This window comes from Seriola lalandi, unplaced genomic scaffold, assembly GCF_002814215.2.
Source record: "Seriola lalandi dorsalis isolate HSWRI2012SDOR001 ecotype SW California unplaced genomic scaffold, Sedor1 jcf7180002054584, whole genome shotgun sequence".
NCBI classification, from domain to species: domain Eukaryota; kingdom Metazoa; phylum Chordata; class Actinopteri; order Carangiformes; family Carangidae; genus Seriola; species Seriola lalandi.
In genome coordinates this window covers 1,823,403-1,841,371 of record NW_019525137.1, presented here as the reverse complement: position 1 = coordinate 1,841,371, position 17,969 = coordinate 1,823,403, and the positions used below count along the sequence as shown (strand labels likewise).

General features: G+C 43.0%; 2 protein-coding genes across 4 annotated transcripts in view; one reads left to right on the top strand and one right to left on the bottom strand.

Annotated features, from left to right (window-relative positions):
• Positions 1-7,403, top strand: part of il17ra1a (interleukin 17 receptor A1a) — an 8,772-nt gene extending 1,369 nt beyond the window's left edge. For 2 of the 3 annotated variants that reach the window (XM_023418783.2, XM_087177249.1), the window contains exons 3-11: positions 276-422; positions 1,855-1,976; positions 2,125-2,251; positions 3,054-3,101; positions 3,188-3,342; positions 4,330-4,404; positions 4,518-4,587; positions 4,905-5,021; positions 5,164-7,403. In XM_023418783.2, coding sequence (XP_023274551.1) covers positions 276-422; positions 1,855-1,976; positions 2,125-2,251; positions 3,054-3,101; positions 3,188-3,342; positions 4,330-4,404; positions 4,518-4,587; positions 4,905-5,021; positions 5,164-6,605 — 2,303 coding nt within the window. In that variant the 3' untranslated portion in view covers positions 6,606-7,403. The remainder of the gene's footprint in view (positions 1-275; positions 423-1,854; positions 1,977-2,124; positions 2,252-3,053; positions 3,102-3,187; positions 3,343-4,329; positions 4,405-4,517; positions 4,588-4,904; positions 5,022-5,163) is intronic. The other variant, XM_023418781.2, reaches the window with a different exon arrangement.
• Positions 7,404-14,120: 6,717 nt separating this feature from the next.
• tmem121b (transmembrane protein 121B) lies at positions 14,121-15,991 on the bottom strand. The gene has a single exon (XM_023418788.2). It carries the CDS (start codon positions 15,560-15,562, stop codon positions 14,384-14,386), a length of 1,179 nt encoding a protein of 392 aa, XP_023274556.1. The 5' UTR covers positions 15,563-15,991; the 3' UTR covers positions 14,121-14,383.
• Positions 15,992-17,969: the final 1,978 nt, after the last annotated feature.

Genomic DNA, 17,969 nt, shown 5'->3' with positions numbered 1-17,969 from the left:
ATAGTTTCCTGCATTAAATGAAGCAGAGCAGGGATTCCTGGCACAAGTTCACCTCCTACCAAGATGGCCGACTATAAATAATCCTCTATACTTAAACATTTGCCTTTAAATTAAAAAATACATTTAAAAACAAACAGCTACAGACATGCTTTAAACATGTGTTTGATTGGATGTGCAAGGAAAAGCCAGATGTGATGTGAGGTTTTTCATTCTGTGTGTGTGTGTGTGTGTGTGTGTGTGTGTGTGTGTGTGTGTGTGTGTGTGCGCGCGTGCAGGTAACTGTATGGACAGGGGATGGCTGAATGTTTATAAATACACTCCCAGCGGTCCAGAGGATCTGCAGGTGACTGTGGATACCAGGCGGGATGAAAGAGGACGTCTGCAGCCTGTGCTGAACGCTAACTGGAAGCTTAAGGATGACGGTGAGTGGTGAAGAAACAGCTCGTTGGAATTTCAGATTGATTTGGACAGTAGAGTTCAGATGATAAATCAAAAAACTTGAAAGGATAATCCCAGTTTTTATGCTCCTACACCGGTGACAGCCAGAGCCGTCCGTCCCACTCTCGTTTACATGATATCTCAGTAACACGGATTTTTTTCAGATTTGGGACAAACATTCACTTAGACTCAAGGGTGAACTGGTCAAAGGTCAAAGTCAGTGTGACCTCACAAACACGTATTAAGCCATTACTCAAGACTTCACACAGCAAAATTTCACTCAAATGTTTCATATTTTCTATGACTCTGGATAAACAGGGATGTAACCAGAAACTAGTCTAACTTGTGTCTTTTTAACAGTTTAACAATAATTTATATCAGCAAAAATAACACTATATATATATCAAGTTAATAACTGTGCCCAACATCCCTCCTTATTTACTAAATATTGCCATATACTATATTTACCATCTACCATTTGATTTTAGTGTGTTCAGTGTGACATTTACCGTACTATGAAAATAAGTAAAGGTTAAGGAAAAAAGTTTGGTGTACTACTAAGCAATGAGTCATATTCTATAGATATGGAGATTAAACTTCAATTATCAGTGATTTCATTCTGAAATATCAATTTAGTGCTCATTATAAATTCAAATACTGAGTGTTTTTAATGTAGAACGAGTGATTGATCTTAAAGGAGCTATTTGTAAGTTTTGTTATTGCTACATAGCTAGCTTTAGCATTAGCAGCTGTTTACTTACCAGTCTAGAAGAAATTTTGCAACTTTAGCATCAAACTGTTTTCCTTAACTCACCAACAGCTGTCTCCAGAAGTGGAAAGCAACATCAGTATTAACTCCTGTCTCTATCATGTCTTTTCTACTACTGAAGCTAGCATGCTAACCAGCTAGCCCCGGGACATATCGTCACTTTCCAATAGCAACTCACTGTAGCTTCCAATCTTCCCTGAAGATGTAAGAGGACGTATTATAATCTCATGTCTTGTAAACGCAACAATGGCTGAAGCTCTTATCAAGTGACAATCACCGCCACCTGCTCCTGGCCAGAAACCAGAAATCGTTGGCATAGAAAACTTACAAATAGCCCCTTTAAGACTGAGCTAACAGCAGGTATATGGGAACATTGTGATGTCACTAAAAAGATTTCTGACGAGGCAAGAATCAGAAAGTTGGAAACAAACCAACAATTATTTGGATGAGAAAGTGAAAGTGAATGTTTTAAAGTCCTAACTGTCAGTATAAAGTGGGTTAGATAATCCAAATATCCAAAAATAAGCCCCCCCCCAAAAAAAAAACAAACAAAAAAAAAAACAATGAACCATCCTTTAATGCAGCATATTGAGGACAGGAGGAGCAGTGAGACATGAAGTGACTTCGGCTGTGCTGTGTCTCCTCAGGCAGTATCAGTTCCCTGAACGCCACTGAGCTCCACGTTCTGGTGCTGTCCACCAATCAGAACCTGTGTGTTCGATATTCTCTCAAACACATACTCCCAATGAGAAGTCCGTCAGGGGAAAAGGTTGGTGGCTCATTGAGTTATTCAGATCATATTCACATTTCATGGGCACACAGGGATAAATCAGAGAGAAACGCCCTCTGTCATAGCAACGCTGTTGTTTGTGCTAACAGTTTGTCAAAGTTTAACAGCCTGTTTTGTGTTTTCTCAGTGGTCATTCTCAGCTAATATGGTGGTGGTGGACCCAGGTCAGAGGTACCGGGTCTCTGTATTCAACATCCCCAAACCTGAGCTGCGCCACAGCAGCTACGACGTCAGCGCTGATGTCATCGTTCCTGGTGAGTCAAAATGATCTTTTTGTTGTTGCTGCTGTTTTAGATTAAGCAGATTAAATTGTACTGGAAAGAGTCTGTCCTGGTCTGTTCATGCTCCTGCTTAGTTAGTTTGATTTCATTTTGACATGTCATCATCCTGCCATCCGTGAATCTGTGACTCTGTTCATCTGCGACTCTGTAGACAGTACAATAACTCAAGAGCAATACACAATAGAAACTTCATACTTAAACCACAGGTACTCCATATGGAGATAAACTGATTAGATTTTGCTACATAAAGATGCATATTACTGTAATACTGTGAAAGTGCTCAGTCCACAGAGAAACGCACACAGCCTGTATTCAGGACTTCTGGAACTTTGTGATGTCACAACAAAGCAGTCACCACCCTCAGCCATGCTCTAAGCCCCGCCCACCTGGACCCACCATCCAACCTTGCAGGATTTGGTTTCTCTGAGTGTTTACCTGAAATCTGCTATATTTTTATTGGATCACTCAGAAAACAGTCAGCAAAACTTATAAATTCATTCACCAATTATAACAAGATTTACCTCAAATGTGTATAAAGATAAAATGAAGTGATGACATTTTATATCCAAAAAGTCAAAGGTCAACTTCACTGTGACATCATAATTTTCTGCAGAAACATTTTTTTTTCCAATACCAAAAATAAAACGTGACAATGATACATTCATGCAACTAAACAACAACTTTTTTTCAAGAGAAACAAACAAACTAGGAAGATTTTGAGCATCTGGTTTCATCTCTTGACTTTGATGAAACTCTCTGATTCTTGTTTACTCAGATTGTCGAGATTCCATAATGCAGATGACCCAGTTTTGCATAGAGAGTGGTGAGTCGCTGACAGTCTGGAGTCCAGTTACAATGAGTAAATCATGTGAACCATTTCTAACATGCTGTCTTGTCGCTGCACTGTAGGAAGTCTGTGGCAGCCTAACATCAGTCTGGCTGAGATCACCTCCGTCGGGGGAAGTTCTGCACTGACTGTCAGCTTCCGTCCTGATGAACTGTGTGAGGAATACATGGTTATCGTCAAGTGCTCCTCTTATCAAGATGTGAACCATATATACAAGGTGAGGTCACATCATGATGCACATTCAAATCCCTCTGTATTTGAAGAGTACTTGTGCAGTAGGCTGCCTCACACAGAAGATGAATGCAGTTTCCTTTTCAGTGATGTGACCCAGAACATTACTGTCAGTGCTCATTACGACATCCTGTGTGTTTTGTACCTTAGCCTAGTTTTTACCCCAGTTCTTTTTCTTTCTTTTCAAAGCAGGAAATTCATCTGTTTCCTGCAGTATTTTTCTGATGATTGTTCATTATATTTACAAACTACTTGAATGTATGTGACACTAGACATTATCTGAGGACTTAATTTGAGCTTCAGAGCATTGTTGCAGTTCATTAGGAGTGTGATGTCAGCATCTCCCTATATCCTTTATCAGAATTATCACCCACTAGATAAAACTGCTGCCCTCCTGTTCAAAACACTGAAAAGGTGTTTCTAATTCAGTATATAGTCGGCTGTCGTTAAAACACAAAGCTTGATGGGATTTATTGGAGTTGATGTCAATGTGTTACACTGCATGTGCACCAAACAAAGTGTCAAACTGATGGGAAGATGCAAAGTGAGTTGCACAAGAGAGAGATGATGACATATGAGGTCATCATCAGTAACAGGAAAAGTTATTTTACAGGCATCTTGATTTTAGCTACACGCCTCTGTGACTGCTTAAACTGGGACAAAAATAGTTTCTCTGAGTGTGAACCTGAAATCTGCTATATTTTTATTGGATCACTCAGAAAACAGAGAAGAGAGGCTCAGAGCCTCCTCTTCTGATTGGCTCACTGACCTGTTGTTTCTAGAGCTCCAGAGAGAAGCCTGAGAGAGGAAATGTAAAACTTGATGTAAAAAATGTAAAAGCTTCTTAAACCACAAATACATATTCTTATAGATCAACACTTCAAATAAAACACAGAAGAAGTATAAAATATGGACCTTTAAATGATGCAGCTCAATAATTAAACTAATCACATGAAAAAAATGTCTTCTCCAGGGCAATCGCACGACTCTGAATACAATGTTCAGCCTTGATAAATCGCCAAGCTCCTGCTGCCGGTTTGACGTTGAGGTAAATCTTTTCACATCTTTTCTGCTCAGTTTCTTCTGTTTGTGTGTTACTGAACTCCATGATCTCATTTGACCTTCATGTTAGAATTAACATGACTTCATTCTTCACTGCAGATCAAACCTCTATTCCTACAATGTGGCCCGGACTGTGTCCGTCAGAAAGCAACTCTGGATATTTGTCATGGTATGTTGGCAGCTATGGAATATCAATATCATCAAGTAGGAGAGTGACTGAATGCTCTTTCTGGTGATTACACAACAGTGTCTTAGCATGTTTTCGAATTCAGGATATGCAGCTGCTTGTTATCAGAATATGTTGTTCATATCCAACCATGGAAAACTATACAAAAATTCATGGTACTTAATCCAATAGCCATAGCAACAGACTGAGTAACTTTGCCAACCCTAGACCATCGCCAGTAGCATGACTAAGTGAACACCTTATGGGATAGCTTCAACAAATCATCATCAAATGAATCAACTTTGTTCTGTTTTTCACAGTTCCTCCAACGGACTCCCCAGATGATCCTTCGTTCATATTCGTCATCCTCGGAGTGGGAGTGATGTTCATGTTTGTAGTGATGGCAGTCATGCTGTTTGTCCTCTGCAGGAAGCCAGGTTAGTCTCAAATAAAAATTCTATTGTATCTCCATTGAGTTTTAACTTCAAACTCTTTTTTGCGATTTGTGCTTTTGTTGTCATTGGTTTAGAATAACTCCTACTTTGCTGATGGCATATCTGTGCTCTTGTGCACTTTCAGTCAAAGCTGGTGCTGCTGAACCTCCTGTGGGAAGTGAGAATCTGCAGCAGATTAAACAACCTCCCAAAGTGTTGGTCATCTACTCCCATGACCACTACCTCTACAGGGACATAGTGCTAAAGCTCTGTGCCTTCCTCAAGATCAAGTGTGGCACCAGGGTGGTGGTAGATTTGCTGGACTCCACCTCAGTTGGCATGGTGGGTCGAGTCCGCTGGCTTGAGTGGCAACGGCAACAGATGAAAAATCCATCAGATAAAATTCTGGTGCTGTGCTCGAAAGGCGTCCAGGCAAAGTGGAGAGCCTTGTGCGGTCAAGGCCAGGTGACGCTGAGGGAGGACGTTCTCTCCCCGACAGACGACATGCTCACCCCCTTTCTCCACCTTTTCCTACCAGACCTGCACCAGGCAGGCATGCTGGGCAAGTACATGGTGGCTTACTTTGATGACATCAGCAGCGAGCAAGACATACCATCGGTTTTTGACATCGCAGTCAAATACAAGCTGATGAAGCATTTTGAAGAGCTGTACTTCCGCATTGTAGACATTGAAAAGTATCAGCCAGGTCAGGTCAACCACATCGGGGGCATCGGTGGGGATGAGTATTTCAACTGCCCCTCAGGCAGAGACCTGAAAAATGCCATCGAAACTTTCCAGGCCTACCAGTTGGAAAATCCCGATTGGTTTGAGAAGGAGTGTGTGCGCAGTGAGGAGGAGGTCGTGACTGAGGCCAACCTGCTCATTGAGCCCATGCAGATCCCTCCAGTCCTACAATGTGTTCCTCTAATCAGAGAGGGCGCTCCTGTCTACATCCATGAGGTGAAAATCGCTGAGAATGGTAACAGTGTTCATGTCCTTACACCTGAGCTGAACCCGCAGCACCAGGTGTCGTCAGTGGCAGAACTTCAACCAATTGTAAACCCTGAGTGCAAGCATCAGTATCCATCAAACCTGTATCCTCACAGTCCAAGTCCAGAATCTCTCTACATAGTTGAGCCTGTTTTGAACAGGCTGCCCTCACCAAGACAGAACTTTGTCCCCCTTGAGGAGGAGCCACTGTATCAAATTCCCACTGAGGATGATGAAGAGGGCTCACTACTACCTAGAAGCCAACCCTCGGTTGATTGGGACCCGAGGAGCTCAGCTCTACAGAACTCCTTTGACTCGAACCATCCAGAATCCTCATGTGCAAACATGCAGAGTGACTATTTCCCTCCATCTAAAATCTTCCACTCCGAGCCTGTGGAGATGGATGATGATGAGGTTCTGGAGCCCAGAGGAAACAGTGGTCCAATCAGTGGATCTGATCAAGGCTACATCTCCAAAATGTCCTCCCAGCATGAAGCACCTTTCAAAGCGGATCCAATGGTGGCTCTGGCACGGCTGCAGGAGGAGCTGTTTGAGCAGAATCTCAGATACTCTGACGAAGGTCCTGAAGGGAACTGATGCTCAAGGTACCCAAAGTAACCAACTTTCAATGACTTTATTCAGTGACATTATTGATACCCACAAAACAGTAGCCCCGTTTACACAGCCTGTTCAAGATGGTATTGTTGCACCTTTGTCCCTCCTTGCCATTCTGTATAAAAGGTATGAACATGGAATGGGTGGGCATCGCTGCTCTGCCTTTAAGCCTTCACATGCTGTCTAAAAGCACCATGGGGGCAGCATTATGCCGGGTCTTCTTAACAGCAATAGAGCAGAAACTGTATTTAAAAGGGGCTAGTAACTGCCCAGGGGCCCCAGATTCTCAGGGGGCCTTAAAGTTTCAGGTCCACAGTTTGGCAATAACTTAAACACATTCTAAACTGAGAGGATGGGAACCTGAAGGCAACACCTCGTAGAGATGTAGCTCCAAGAAAATCTAGTTCAAATCTAGTTTTCAATCCTCTTTTTACTACATACATTTGTTCTTAATCAGGTTACCCCTAACTAATACATAGTTGACTAGTCAATCTGCATGAATAATGTTGGATCTGGAACGACAGCCTTCGTCTTGTGAGGTTTTAAATTTCTGTTTTTTTTGTGCATTGAAGGAAATATTTTGATACAAACAATGAAAGTATTCCTGGTTAGAGGAGGATATATCACAAGTAATTTTTTTTATCACTGTGTTTGTGTTGTGAAATTTTCTGTGAAGGTCTTTGTTAAATACTAATTCTAACAGCACTTATCTTTGTTTCAGAGTCAATCATTTTCCTCTGTTGTAAAAGAATGTGTAATAAATAAACACGTTGTACAGTACTTTCCTCAGATTTATTTCAGGTTTCAACCACATAATACTCTGACTTACATCTACAGTACATAGATTGGATTATATCAGTACAGATATACACCACACGACTTTATGGTACAGGTATAGAGTCCTATGTGTAAACAACAGCGATATTCTTTCCTGTAAACAAGTTTGAAGAAAAAGGAAAACCCATGTGTTTTAAGGTACGAGTGTTCAAATTGTACACGTTGCCTAATTAAGAAAACACACAAACATGAATCTGTGTAGCAGGATTGGCTCCTTTGAAGACCCATGTCCATGAAAGCCTTTGGTAGTTTCAGTGTCGTTATGCACTGTGCTTATTCATGCAGGTTAAAGGCCCACTATATTTAAGTTTAAAGTTTCATGTAAATAAATGGTCCTGCTTGTGATTCAACTATGGTAAAGGTTTATGTGCAAATCCAAATACAGATTTTTAAAGAGCCTTTCCATCAGCATACAGTGCATACGCAAAGGTCCAGGAGATTACTGGCACAAGGAAATTATACAAAATAGTATAGAATATAACATTTTTAATACTTTGGCAAAGATATGATAAGCAACAAACAAACAGAAGCCGTTCTATTCTCAGTGCAATATGAGAAACAAAGCAGTCAGCATGTCATATTGTTTGTACAGCAGCATCTCTGTGATCTGTAACCCCCCCCCCCCACAGAGAGGTCAGAGGTCAACTTCACAGCGGCACCCTGATGTCTGCAGCGTGAATAAACAACAGCTCAGTTAAAAGATCTGATGAGATTCAATGATCCGGGAGAGGGAAGTTCAGCCTCGACTTTGACTTCCAACAAAAATAATCTGCTGATGTCTCAGAGTTTTCAACCACATCTCATGGTCTACAGCACCGGGTGCAGTCGTTGTCATGGAGACACTCCTGATTCCCTCATGTGACCTATATGGAGCTTCATTCATGTAAAAACAAGGTGATATTTTATTGGTGGACAACTGAGGAAGTCTGCTGTTGTGTGTTACCATCTACCCCCCCATGTGCAACCGCTTATTACCAAGTGACTCAAGTTTCACACTAAGGTCACGTGATGACACCTGATCAAACTTGGGGGAAGACTGTGAGATGTTGTCGAGAGCTCTGGAAAAAGCAAAGTTGTCCTTCAGATTATTCTGTCAAACTATTTAATTATCTGTTTAATATTTCTAAATAACAATGACTATTATCAGTTATTATTATCTAGACCAGTGGTAACCAACCTGCGGGCTGGGGTCCACTGATTGGCCGCGAAGGTATCGCAAGTGGACAAATCATTTGCAAAACAGTATAAAGAAAGAAATAATAATAATAAAAATGATCTTAAAACTTTCTCTTTTTCATTTATGTTGCTGCTGTCAGACCACATCATACACTTGTTTGCTATCTCAAAAATGGATAGCTGCTTAGCAACAGGAAGAATTAAAAAGAAGAGGAGAGTCAAGAGACAGATGGTGAGTTGACAAGTGATCTCTCCCCCATCAAACAAAAAGGAATATTGAGCTTCCCCTGCTTTCAGTTTAGTCCCGAATGTTCAATCACTATAAATAAAAAGTGCTCTGAAAACACGTTAGCATTATTTGGTCTCCGTATGTTATGGAGTCGAATGTGTGTCGCCAACATTTTTGACATTTTCAAATGGGCCATCGGTTGGAAAAGCTCGGGAACCACTGATCTAAACAATCCATGACACTGCCTTCAGCTGAAATGACTGAACGTAAGTCTCGTCCTTTTCCCAGCTGACCCGCAGGCAGCAGCCCGTTTGGCCTCAGGCAGCTTCTCTGGAGGACGTACACCCACAACATGATAAGTGGTTTGAGAATAATTAATAGATGTGTCAGACAGACACGATAAGCGAGACACAACAGCGACACCCGAGGACGATGATCTGTGTCGTAATGACTGACAGCTGCAGGTCAGAGCTTTCGGGGGAAAGCGGAGGGATTTATAAACCGACAATTCAGCTGCACAAAATACTGGAAATTCACTGTCTCTTTAGGATTCGATTGGGTTGAACATCTTCTTAGTTTTCCTGCATGGAATTATTGTTAAAGCTTCAGAAGATTTTCACATTATGGTGTCGATATGAGTCTTTAGATCCCATCTCAGTCTAAAATGTGAATATAACCTCTATGGAATCCAGTCTGCAGACCCTGACACCAGGCTGTGTTTGGCCCTTTTGACAGCACCAATTCTTTAAAGTCAGTTTGATTGTGAGGACTCTTTAAGGTAAAATGAACAATTCCCTGATTTTGGCAAAGTGCACAATAATAAACACAAATGTACGCGTAGTGTGTTCTTCTGAATATGTAGAACGCCTGTGGGAGCTATAAACATCCTCACAATGTATCTTTACATTTAATCCAAGATGAAGTTCATTTTAAATTGATTTAAACTGAGCTCTTCATCCTTGCTGATGCCGCCTAACACCCAGAACCATGAGAGCAGAACTGTCCTGAGACCAGCCTAACCTACATCACTGCAGCTCTGCTGGGGCTGAGTCAAACAACAGGTGACTTGTTTGCATGTTTGTACGGTGGCCCTGACAGCTCAAAGCACTGTAACTTTTTGACTCTCTTTGCCTGCAAGCCCAATACACTTTGCATCATTTTCTAAGCAAACTGCGTGTTTTGAGATCGGTTTCCTCCTCTCAGTCCATTTCAATACAGCATGAAAATCACCAGAAGAGGCTTGAAACCTGCACATCTGTAATCCTTCACCTTGAATATAACACATCTCAGCACGTCAGCCTGGGAGGTAGGAGAACACGGCAGTACACTGTACACAGCAAAAATGCAAAGTATTTGTGATCTGTAGTAAAAAGGGGCTCAAACTTGACTACAACTCTGGTGTTGGACATTTATCTCATCAAGTCCTGACCCCCTCAGGAGTCATCTTACACCGCTCACAAGGCACAACTCACATGAACCTGTGGCCTGCAGACACCGATCGCTCAGAGAAGCAAAGAAAGATGAGAAATTGCACATATACCCTCAGTGTGATTAAATCCACCTCAATGAACCATGAGTTCACTCACGACTCTTAAATAATAGGCACTGAAATCAGACTGAACCCTTTTGACCCATATTGCACAAACTCTTGACAGTACATTATCCTCGGTCACATAATTCACTTTGATCACCTGACATTACTATCAGCTTAGGGAGGAGCTCATCGTGGGGGGGGGGGGGGGGGGGCGGTGACCATGCCATGACAAACTGTACCTACTGTTCAAACATAAATATAGTGTCACTCTAGTAAATCTACTGCACGGACTCACTGAGAGGGAGTTCTTGTTCCCCTGTTGCTCCAGGCAGCACCAGGATGCAGATTGTCTCCCACGACAACTCATGTTTACATACACTCTGAAGAAGGTGGATTTTCAACACGACCTGTTGGATACATGTGTGTGTCACTTTACGTTTGTTTAAGGTGGTCCACGGATTATTTCAGTGAAACAGTCTGACTTTTTTTAGTTCGATTATTTGACTTCCTTAAAATGATGCTGATGTCGTCTCTGACCAGCTGCACAAACTGATTTTCACCAATCTTCTCTTAGTGACAAATGAAATTCTTCAGTGGTGCGGACCTTGTTGTACGAGTCATGAACAGATGAACTACACTTGGTTTCCTCTGAATGAAATTTGGAGTATGCATTGTGCCACATTCAATGGGTCTCAATCTTTATCAGCTGCAGCTGTGGGGCAGCACGGTGGTTAGCACTGTTGTCACACAGGAGGTTCTGGGTTTGAACCCGGGGGCCCGGGGCCTTGGGTGGACTCCCTCCAGGTGGTATATATCCTATAAGGATAAGCGGTATAGCTAATGGATTAGCTGCTGCTAATGGAAGTGGAGTTTGGCACCTGATTAAACCAAAACAATGAGCTAAAAGAAGCTAAAGAGAGCTGAGAGGAACTGAAGTACTGATTACTTGAGCTTTATGTAGAAGTTATGATTTAGTAGGTCCAGACTTCATATTTCATATCTGACGTAGTGAGAGACTGTCATAATGACTTTGTGTGCCAAACTGAAAATTTACTATTTTTTCTCCTTTTTGACTGAATTTCATCAGAGAACTGAGATTCCATAAAATACTGAGGAAGTAACAGAGTTGACACACAGGTGTTGAAAATGACACTTTTTCAGAGTCTAAGATTTTAGCAAAGAAAAATGACTGTAGACTGATGACTTTTGGGGAAACTGAGAGCTGAGCCCTTAGGAGAACTACTGCTTAAAAAAAAAAATCTGCTGACAGAGTGAACAGTACCCAGTGATCTTTTAGGACTCCTGATCCAAAAAGTGACAGAAGTAGTAAAACAGTAGCAGAGCCAGTAGAAACTCCTGTTGTCGGGCTATAGAAAACCTGTTTGTCATGGCACTATTGGATCTTTATGCATGGCATTAACTTACACACGTGTCTACTCTAACCTTAGTACCAGACACTTTTAGCATTTAGAACCAGCACACAGCAGCAGACAACACTGTCGTCAATAGAAAAACACTAATGTACATGGGTGGAGCAGAGCCCAGGTGAGGATTCTTCAAATTGCACTTTACGTCCCAACACTAGACACAGTCCACATGCTGTCTCTCTCTGTATTCTCTTCAGGTGCAGTGGTGAAACACACACAACTCAACAAGGTCCAATGCACTACAGTTGGTTCTCCCTTTGTCGTGAGCTCTTGCAGGTGTTGGGTTTGACTGTAGCACCTGTAGACTGGTCTGAAAAAAAGGAGCATTTGTAAGGCTGGTACAGATGATGCGTTCCAGACTTGTCCAAAAAATTGGAGAAAAAAAAAAAAAAACCCCATTCTCCTGCTATGTGAAATGTCATCAGAGTCAAAATCTCAGGTGATGAGTCAGCTCCAGGTTTTGAGAGATGCAGTTATCTGACAGCCATTCGAACGTAGCAACATATGCTGTAAACACTAAACAGAATCAAACTGCTTTGAGAATGTTTTTTGCCTATAACACTGAATCTATAGATTCTATTTTTTGCATCACATGATGTTAAGTCCACCATAACTCCAGTGTGGTGATTGCTTAAACACACCTGTTCATAGTTGGATTACCAAGCGGCGACCGCCTCAGGCTGTATGTGGCAATGACTTTGTGGTAATTTGACCAATTACAGAGCTGTTTGGTAATATGCACCATTTTTATCCAGTTAAGGCCCTATGTCATAGATGGACCCAATTTTAACATAGGGCTGGAACTATTTGCTCAATGGCGGCCCAAAGCTCTCGTTCACCCCGTGGCTCCATCTTAAGTTAATTGATACTTATCTGTGCCCCAGGCATAAATATGAAGTGTGTATGATAATAGCTCATCATAAAATTGTATTTTTTTTGCAAAGAAATCCTATAATCCCTGTTATTCAAAAGTAGAGTTGCACCAATGGTTGTATATTTATCGCTGAGATATCTGCCTTCACCCCAATACAAAGGAGGTGGATGGAATTCAGTTCATGCTCGCCACATTTTAAAAGCTCCATCGTCCCATCGTCTCAAGAACACACAGAGGCAGTTTTTATAGGAGCTATTTCTTTGTTGTAAAGCAGTTCCAATGAAAACTGTGAGTTACCCAGAGTTAACAGGGACACTGTTTCTGGAAAGACATATTGCTTTTAAAGGTGTGAGCAGTACCAACAGTTCACCTCTGTTGTACCCCTTGTTGGGGCCCTATGGTCCATCTAGAGCTGTGGTTCCCAACCTGTGGGCCGACAAAACAACAAATTTGGTCAAAAGATGTAATTTAAAATAAATAAATAAATAAAATCTAAATAATGTTTTGAAATGTTTTAAAGTGAAATGATCTTTTTTCTTGTATTAAGGCCTATCACTGTGATATGGCAGGAATGATCATGTTGTTACCAGCAGGACCCCCTTGTTTGCTATCTCAAGCTGTGTCCCAACGCAGGGGCCGCATCCTTAGCAGGATGTGGTCTGCGAAGTTGTGGCTCTTCAGCTTTACGCACCAGCTGTACCCGCCTTTTACAGTTACGTCATACTCAAGCGTGGCTAATGTCTGTGACGCAACTGGTCTTTGAATGCAGCCTGCGTAGAATTGGGACACAGCTTCAGTCTGATTGCACACTAAGAGATCTCATCCATGGCAGAAACTGGACTATCTAAGTGGATAGGTGGTTAAAAACAGGAAGGATAAAATAAAAAAGAAACAAAAAAACCCCCCAAAAAAACTGAGCTTCCTCTGCTTTAATGCAGTCCTGAATGTTTTGTCATTAAAATAAAAAGTGCTCTGACAACATTTGATGAGGCCGATTTTCAAGTGGGTCATTAGTTGGAAAGGTTTGGGAACCACTGATCCATTGGTCCAATGTCAAAATCTAGTTTTAATACTGTTAATATTATAGTTGATATTAACCTTGTATTGTGCATATCCTTAGATAAATTAGTGGTTATAATCAAACTGAGTTGGGGCATACGGGGGGGGTCAACAGGGGCCCACAGCTCTTATTTTGCCCATAGGCCTGATAGCAGGTGAATCCAGCCCTGCAGATGTTTGAAACACTGGAGTATTGGAGGGAAAAAATCTCAATTTATCACTAGAAGTAATTGAGGAAATATGTATTTTCATCATTTGGATGAGGGGAACCCTTGAAGTTGGGCCTATTTAATATATTCAATAAGATTTAGTTTTCTCTTTCAATCTTAATTTACTTACCAATAACTGTGCAAAGTAAATTAACCTGCTTCTCCCGACAATAGTGGGGAAATAATTCGTACATTGTTGTTCAGTACCTTTCATGTGGGCTGTTAGTTGCTAGTCTTCCTCTCGGGTCATCACTAGATCCAAAGCCACTGTGCGGACGCAGAGGTTTGGGTTGTAATTCGGATTTAATTGGGATTTTCCCATTTTCAAGTGCAATTCAGACGCGCAGCACGACTCCACTTTCCCGCCATCACCACAGTCACACGGCTCTCCCCCCAGCGCCCCAGGGCCCGGGCTCTAGGACTGGGTGACGGCCAGGGTGTTGACGTATCCGTGCGGACACATGTCATTCTCGGACACGCAGTGGCTGAACTGGGCCGGGTTGCTGCCGCCGGCCAACCTGCGCGCCCCGCGCACCGCCACGCACTGCTCCACCAGCTCCAGAGACTTACACACCAGGAAGAAGATGTTTTTAAACATGAACACCGACACCGGCATCTTGTAGACGTACACCTGGAAACACCTGACCACCAGCAGCGGCGCGTTGACCAGCAGGCCCGTGGAGAAGCGGGCCCACAGCCACCGACACCGCAGCTCGGACGCGGTCAGCTCGTAGAGCCAGATCACCGGCACGGCCAGGGCGACGAAGTACACCGTGATGACGGTGTACTTCAGGTACACGGTGGGAATCTCGTTCCTCAGCAGCATCTCCAGCAGCGTGAAGCTGTCCAGCAGGTCCAGGCAGGTGCTCATGAAGCAGCTCTGGGAGTGGTGCCGCGTCGCCCCGTTCAAATCTTCAATGATGGAGTTGATGAGGCAGAAGAGAAGCGGCGCGGAGAGCAGCGTGATGATTTTGAAGCCGGTCACTCCGCACGGGACCTTCAGCGCGATCAGGTCCAGGATGGAGGTCTCCAGGATGAGCACCACCTTCGGCGTGCAGGCGATGACATATATGAGCCAGGCCAGGTAGGCGTAGGTGAACTCCCCGAGGTTGCAGCCGAAGATGGAGCTCTTCTGGTGGAAGCCGCAGGCCCGCTCCCTCTTGCTCCGCGCGTTCTTCATGAAGAAAATCCCCCAGCCCGAGATCACCACCAGGTCCGTGGCTATCCACGAGCACCAGTACAAGTCGGTGAAGATGATGAGGTAGAAGTCCAGAATGCCTCCCTGGAAGATGAGGAGGAGGAAGCAGAGCGCCTTGTACAGCAGGCTTCTCTTGGATTTGTGCGCCAGCAGGGGAGCGGTCTGCATGAACTCCCCCGATGTCATGATGCAGGTGGCGGCCGCGGATGAGGAGACCAGGGGCTGGATGCTGCCGCTCTCCTCCGGGATGATACTGCCGCTGGTGGTCTGGGTGTCCCGCCTCCTGCTCAGCTGCCCGGCTTCCGGCGAAGATGAGTCGGGGGAGTCTGGGCAGTAGCTCGCTTCGTATCGGAGATAGTCGGCCTTCAGATTGTCTTTCCCAGTTTCAGAGATCATTGTATTTCTGCGGTCGCCTCCCTTTCTCTCCTTTTCTTCCTTCCTGATGCTTTAAAAGGTGGAGAGACAGAGACATGCGCAAAGAAAGGCACGGACTTTATCTGATGGAATGGACTACAGCGGCTTCCATAGCCTTATTTACTATTTCGTTACACTGTAACAATCATATATTTCCATCAGCATGGAAACATTCAGTGTCTATAACTTGGAGTGGATACAAGAGGATTTAGACTTAATCACACCATCTGTTACAGTAAGGTCTATATGCACAAACATGTCTACTATACAGGATAATAGAATAAAAAAGATCAGAGAATAAAGAAATATATATAGCCTTTATAAAAAAAAAAAAAAGGAGTTACAATGACAAAGAAAAGTGTCAATGATTTTCCAGTGGTAAGAAAAAGTCAGTGAAGCCTTTGGAATGACCTGGTTTTCTGCATTAATTGGTCTTAAAATATGATGTGATCTGAATTATCTTAAATATTAAACATTTACAGCGCATGTGGAAAAAGTAAGAGAAACCTTGATACTTCACTAATAACTCTTTAATTAACTTAAACCTCCTTTGGCTCCAATAACCTGGCACCAGCTCTTCCAGTAGCTGCCGGATGACTTGCACAATGTGCAGGCCTTGGATCGTTCTTCCTGATGGAGCTGCTGCGGCTCAGACATGCAGGGTATGATGTCTGGTGCCTCTTCGGCTCAATCCACAGCAGCTCTGCTGGATTAAGGTCTGAACTCTGACTCCAACAGGTGGATTTCTTTTGTTTGAAGTCATTCTGTCAGTCGACTGATGTTTATCGTTTAGGGTCATTGTCCTGCAGCATCACCCAACGACACCAAAGTAAATACATTGCTATACTACAACAGAAATAATAAAGCAAAAAGGACCTAAGACATCTTACATTATTAATGCATCCAAAGTAAATAAAGAATCTCTAAACCTTCACCAGGGTTCTGCCTATCCTGTTAACAGAATACTTAAATACATGATCCAATTTATATAACTAGGCAGGCTACTAGCAGGAGGAGGAGCAGCACCCACACCAACAGGGTAAAACACCTTTTCTTTACTGTCATGGGATTCAAACAGCAAAGTTAGTGTCCTGGTTCATTTATTATGAGTGTGCAGTGATCTGAGATATTATTTGGAACAACGGCTGCAGGTACTGTTTTTATACCTAATGGTTTTTTAATGACTCTAAATATAAATGCTCATAACCTCAGTGATTACAGCAGCTGCATATTATAAAATGCTCATCTTCACTTTACAACCACATGTGGTAGAAAACTGTCATGTTTGTGACGCAGGGACAAAGATGTCCTTGAACAAAAAAATGTAATGTAAAAAAATTATTTAAAAAAAGTTATAAACTAAAACAACATAGACAGGCAGGTGTAGGACCAGCATGCACCTGGGAGGATCTATTACCAGAGGAGATGGAGCCATGATTTCTATCTACTAAATAACTCTCAAGAACAGATAAAGACATTATATCAAGTTTGTTTAAAGTTTGATTTTAATTATGAACAAATTGTCACTACAGAGGGAGAGCTGTGAACTCTTTCCTTTGTTTCTATATGTAAAACAGTATATTTGCATTTAGCCTGAAGGGCATCTGCTGTAGTTTTACCGTGGAAGTCAGTGGACATATCAGAGAGTAGAACGAAGAAAGTCTGGCGATGCCTCCAACCTCCATCCCTGTGAAGGAGGCTCCGCTGATCTGTGTGTGAGGATTAGATGTAAGTGTGAAGCGCCCTCTGCTGGAGATGCGGCGGGAGGCAGATCATTTCTATACAGAGTCCCAACAGCTCCTGGCAGGAAGTCTTCACCCCTGAAGACCGAAGTGTCTCTCTGCCCTCCACCTTGTTGAGCAGAGAGATGATGTAAAGGTAAGATTTTCATCAAAGATAATCAGGGGAGGATGATAGAGGACCATCCCAACATTCGTCCTGAGACAAAAGCATTACCCCCCCCCCCACACACACACACACACACACACACACACACACTGTTGAGAGCAGCTGTCCTCAGTCTCTCTAGTTGCATGTGCTGCAGACAGCTGACCCACTGACTGTTTGTTTTTCTTCCAGGTTTCTTCATGCGCTGCCTGGATGACATTGTGTGGAGACCTGGAGGTGTCCAGCTGGAGGTGAGTACTACAGGTGCTGGTTTTCACCTGCCTCCTGCTTTTCTATTGGTCAGAACCTTCGGTCTCTGCTGCGTCAGTCTGAAGGCTGTAGCTGAACCAGTCTGACCTCCCTCCTCCTCCTCCTCTCTCTGTCTAATGTTCAGGAAAGAGCAGCAGGAGATCCAGCCCACACCCCTTGACGTTGAGCATGATGACGTCATGTCCTTGCCCCTCTCGCCCACCCCCTACAGCCCCCAGCCCGATGGTCCCCC

Coding starts and splice junctions, on each gene's coding strand:
- tmem121b (XM_023418788.2), bottom strand. CDS start 15,562: ATGATCTCTGAAACTGGGAAAGACAATCTGAAGGCCGACTATCTCCGA.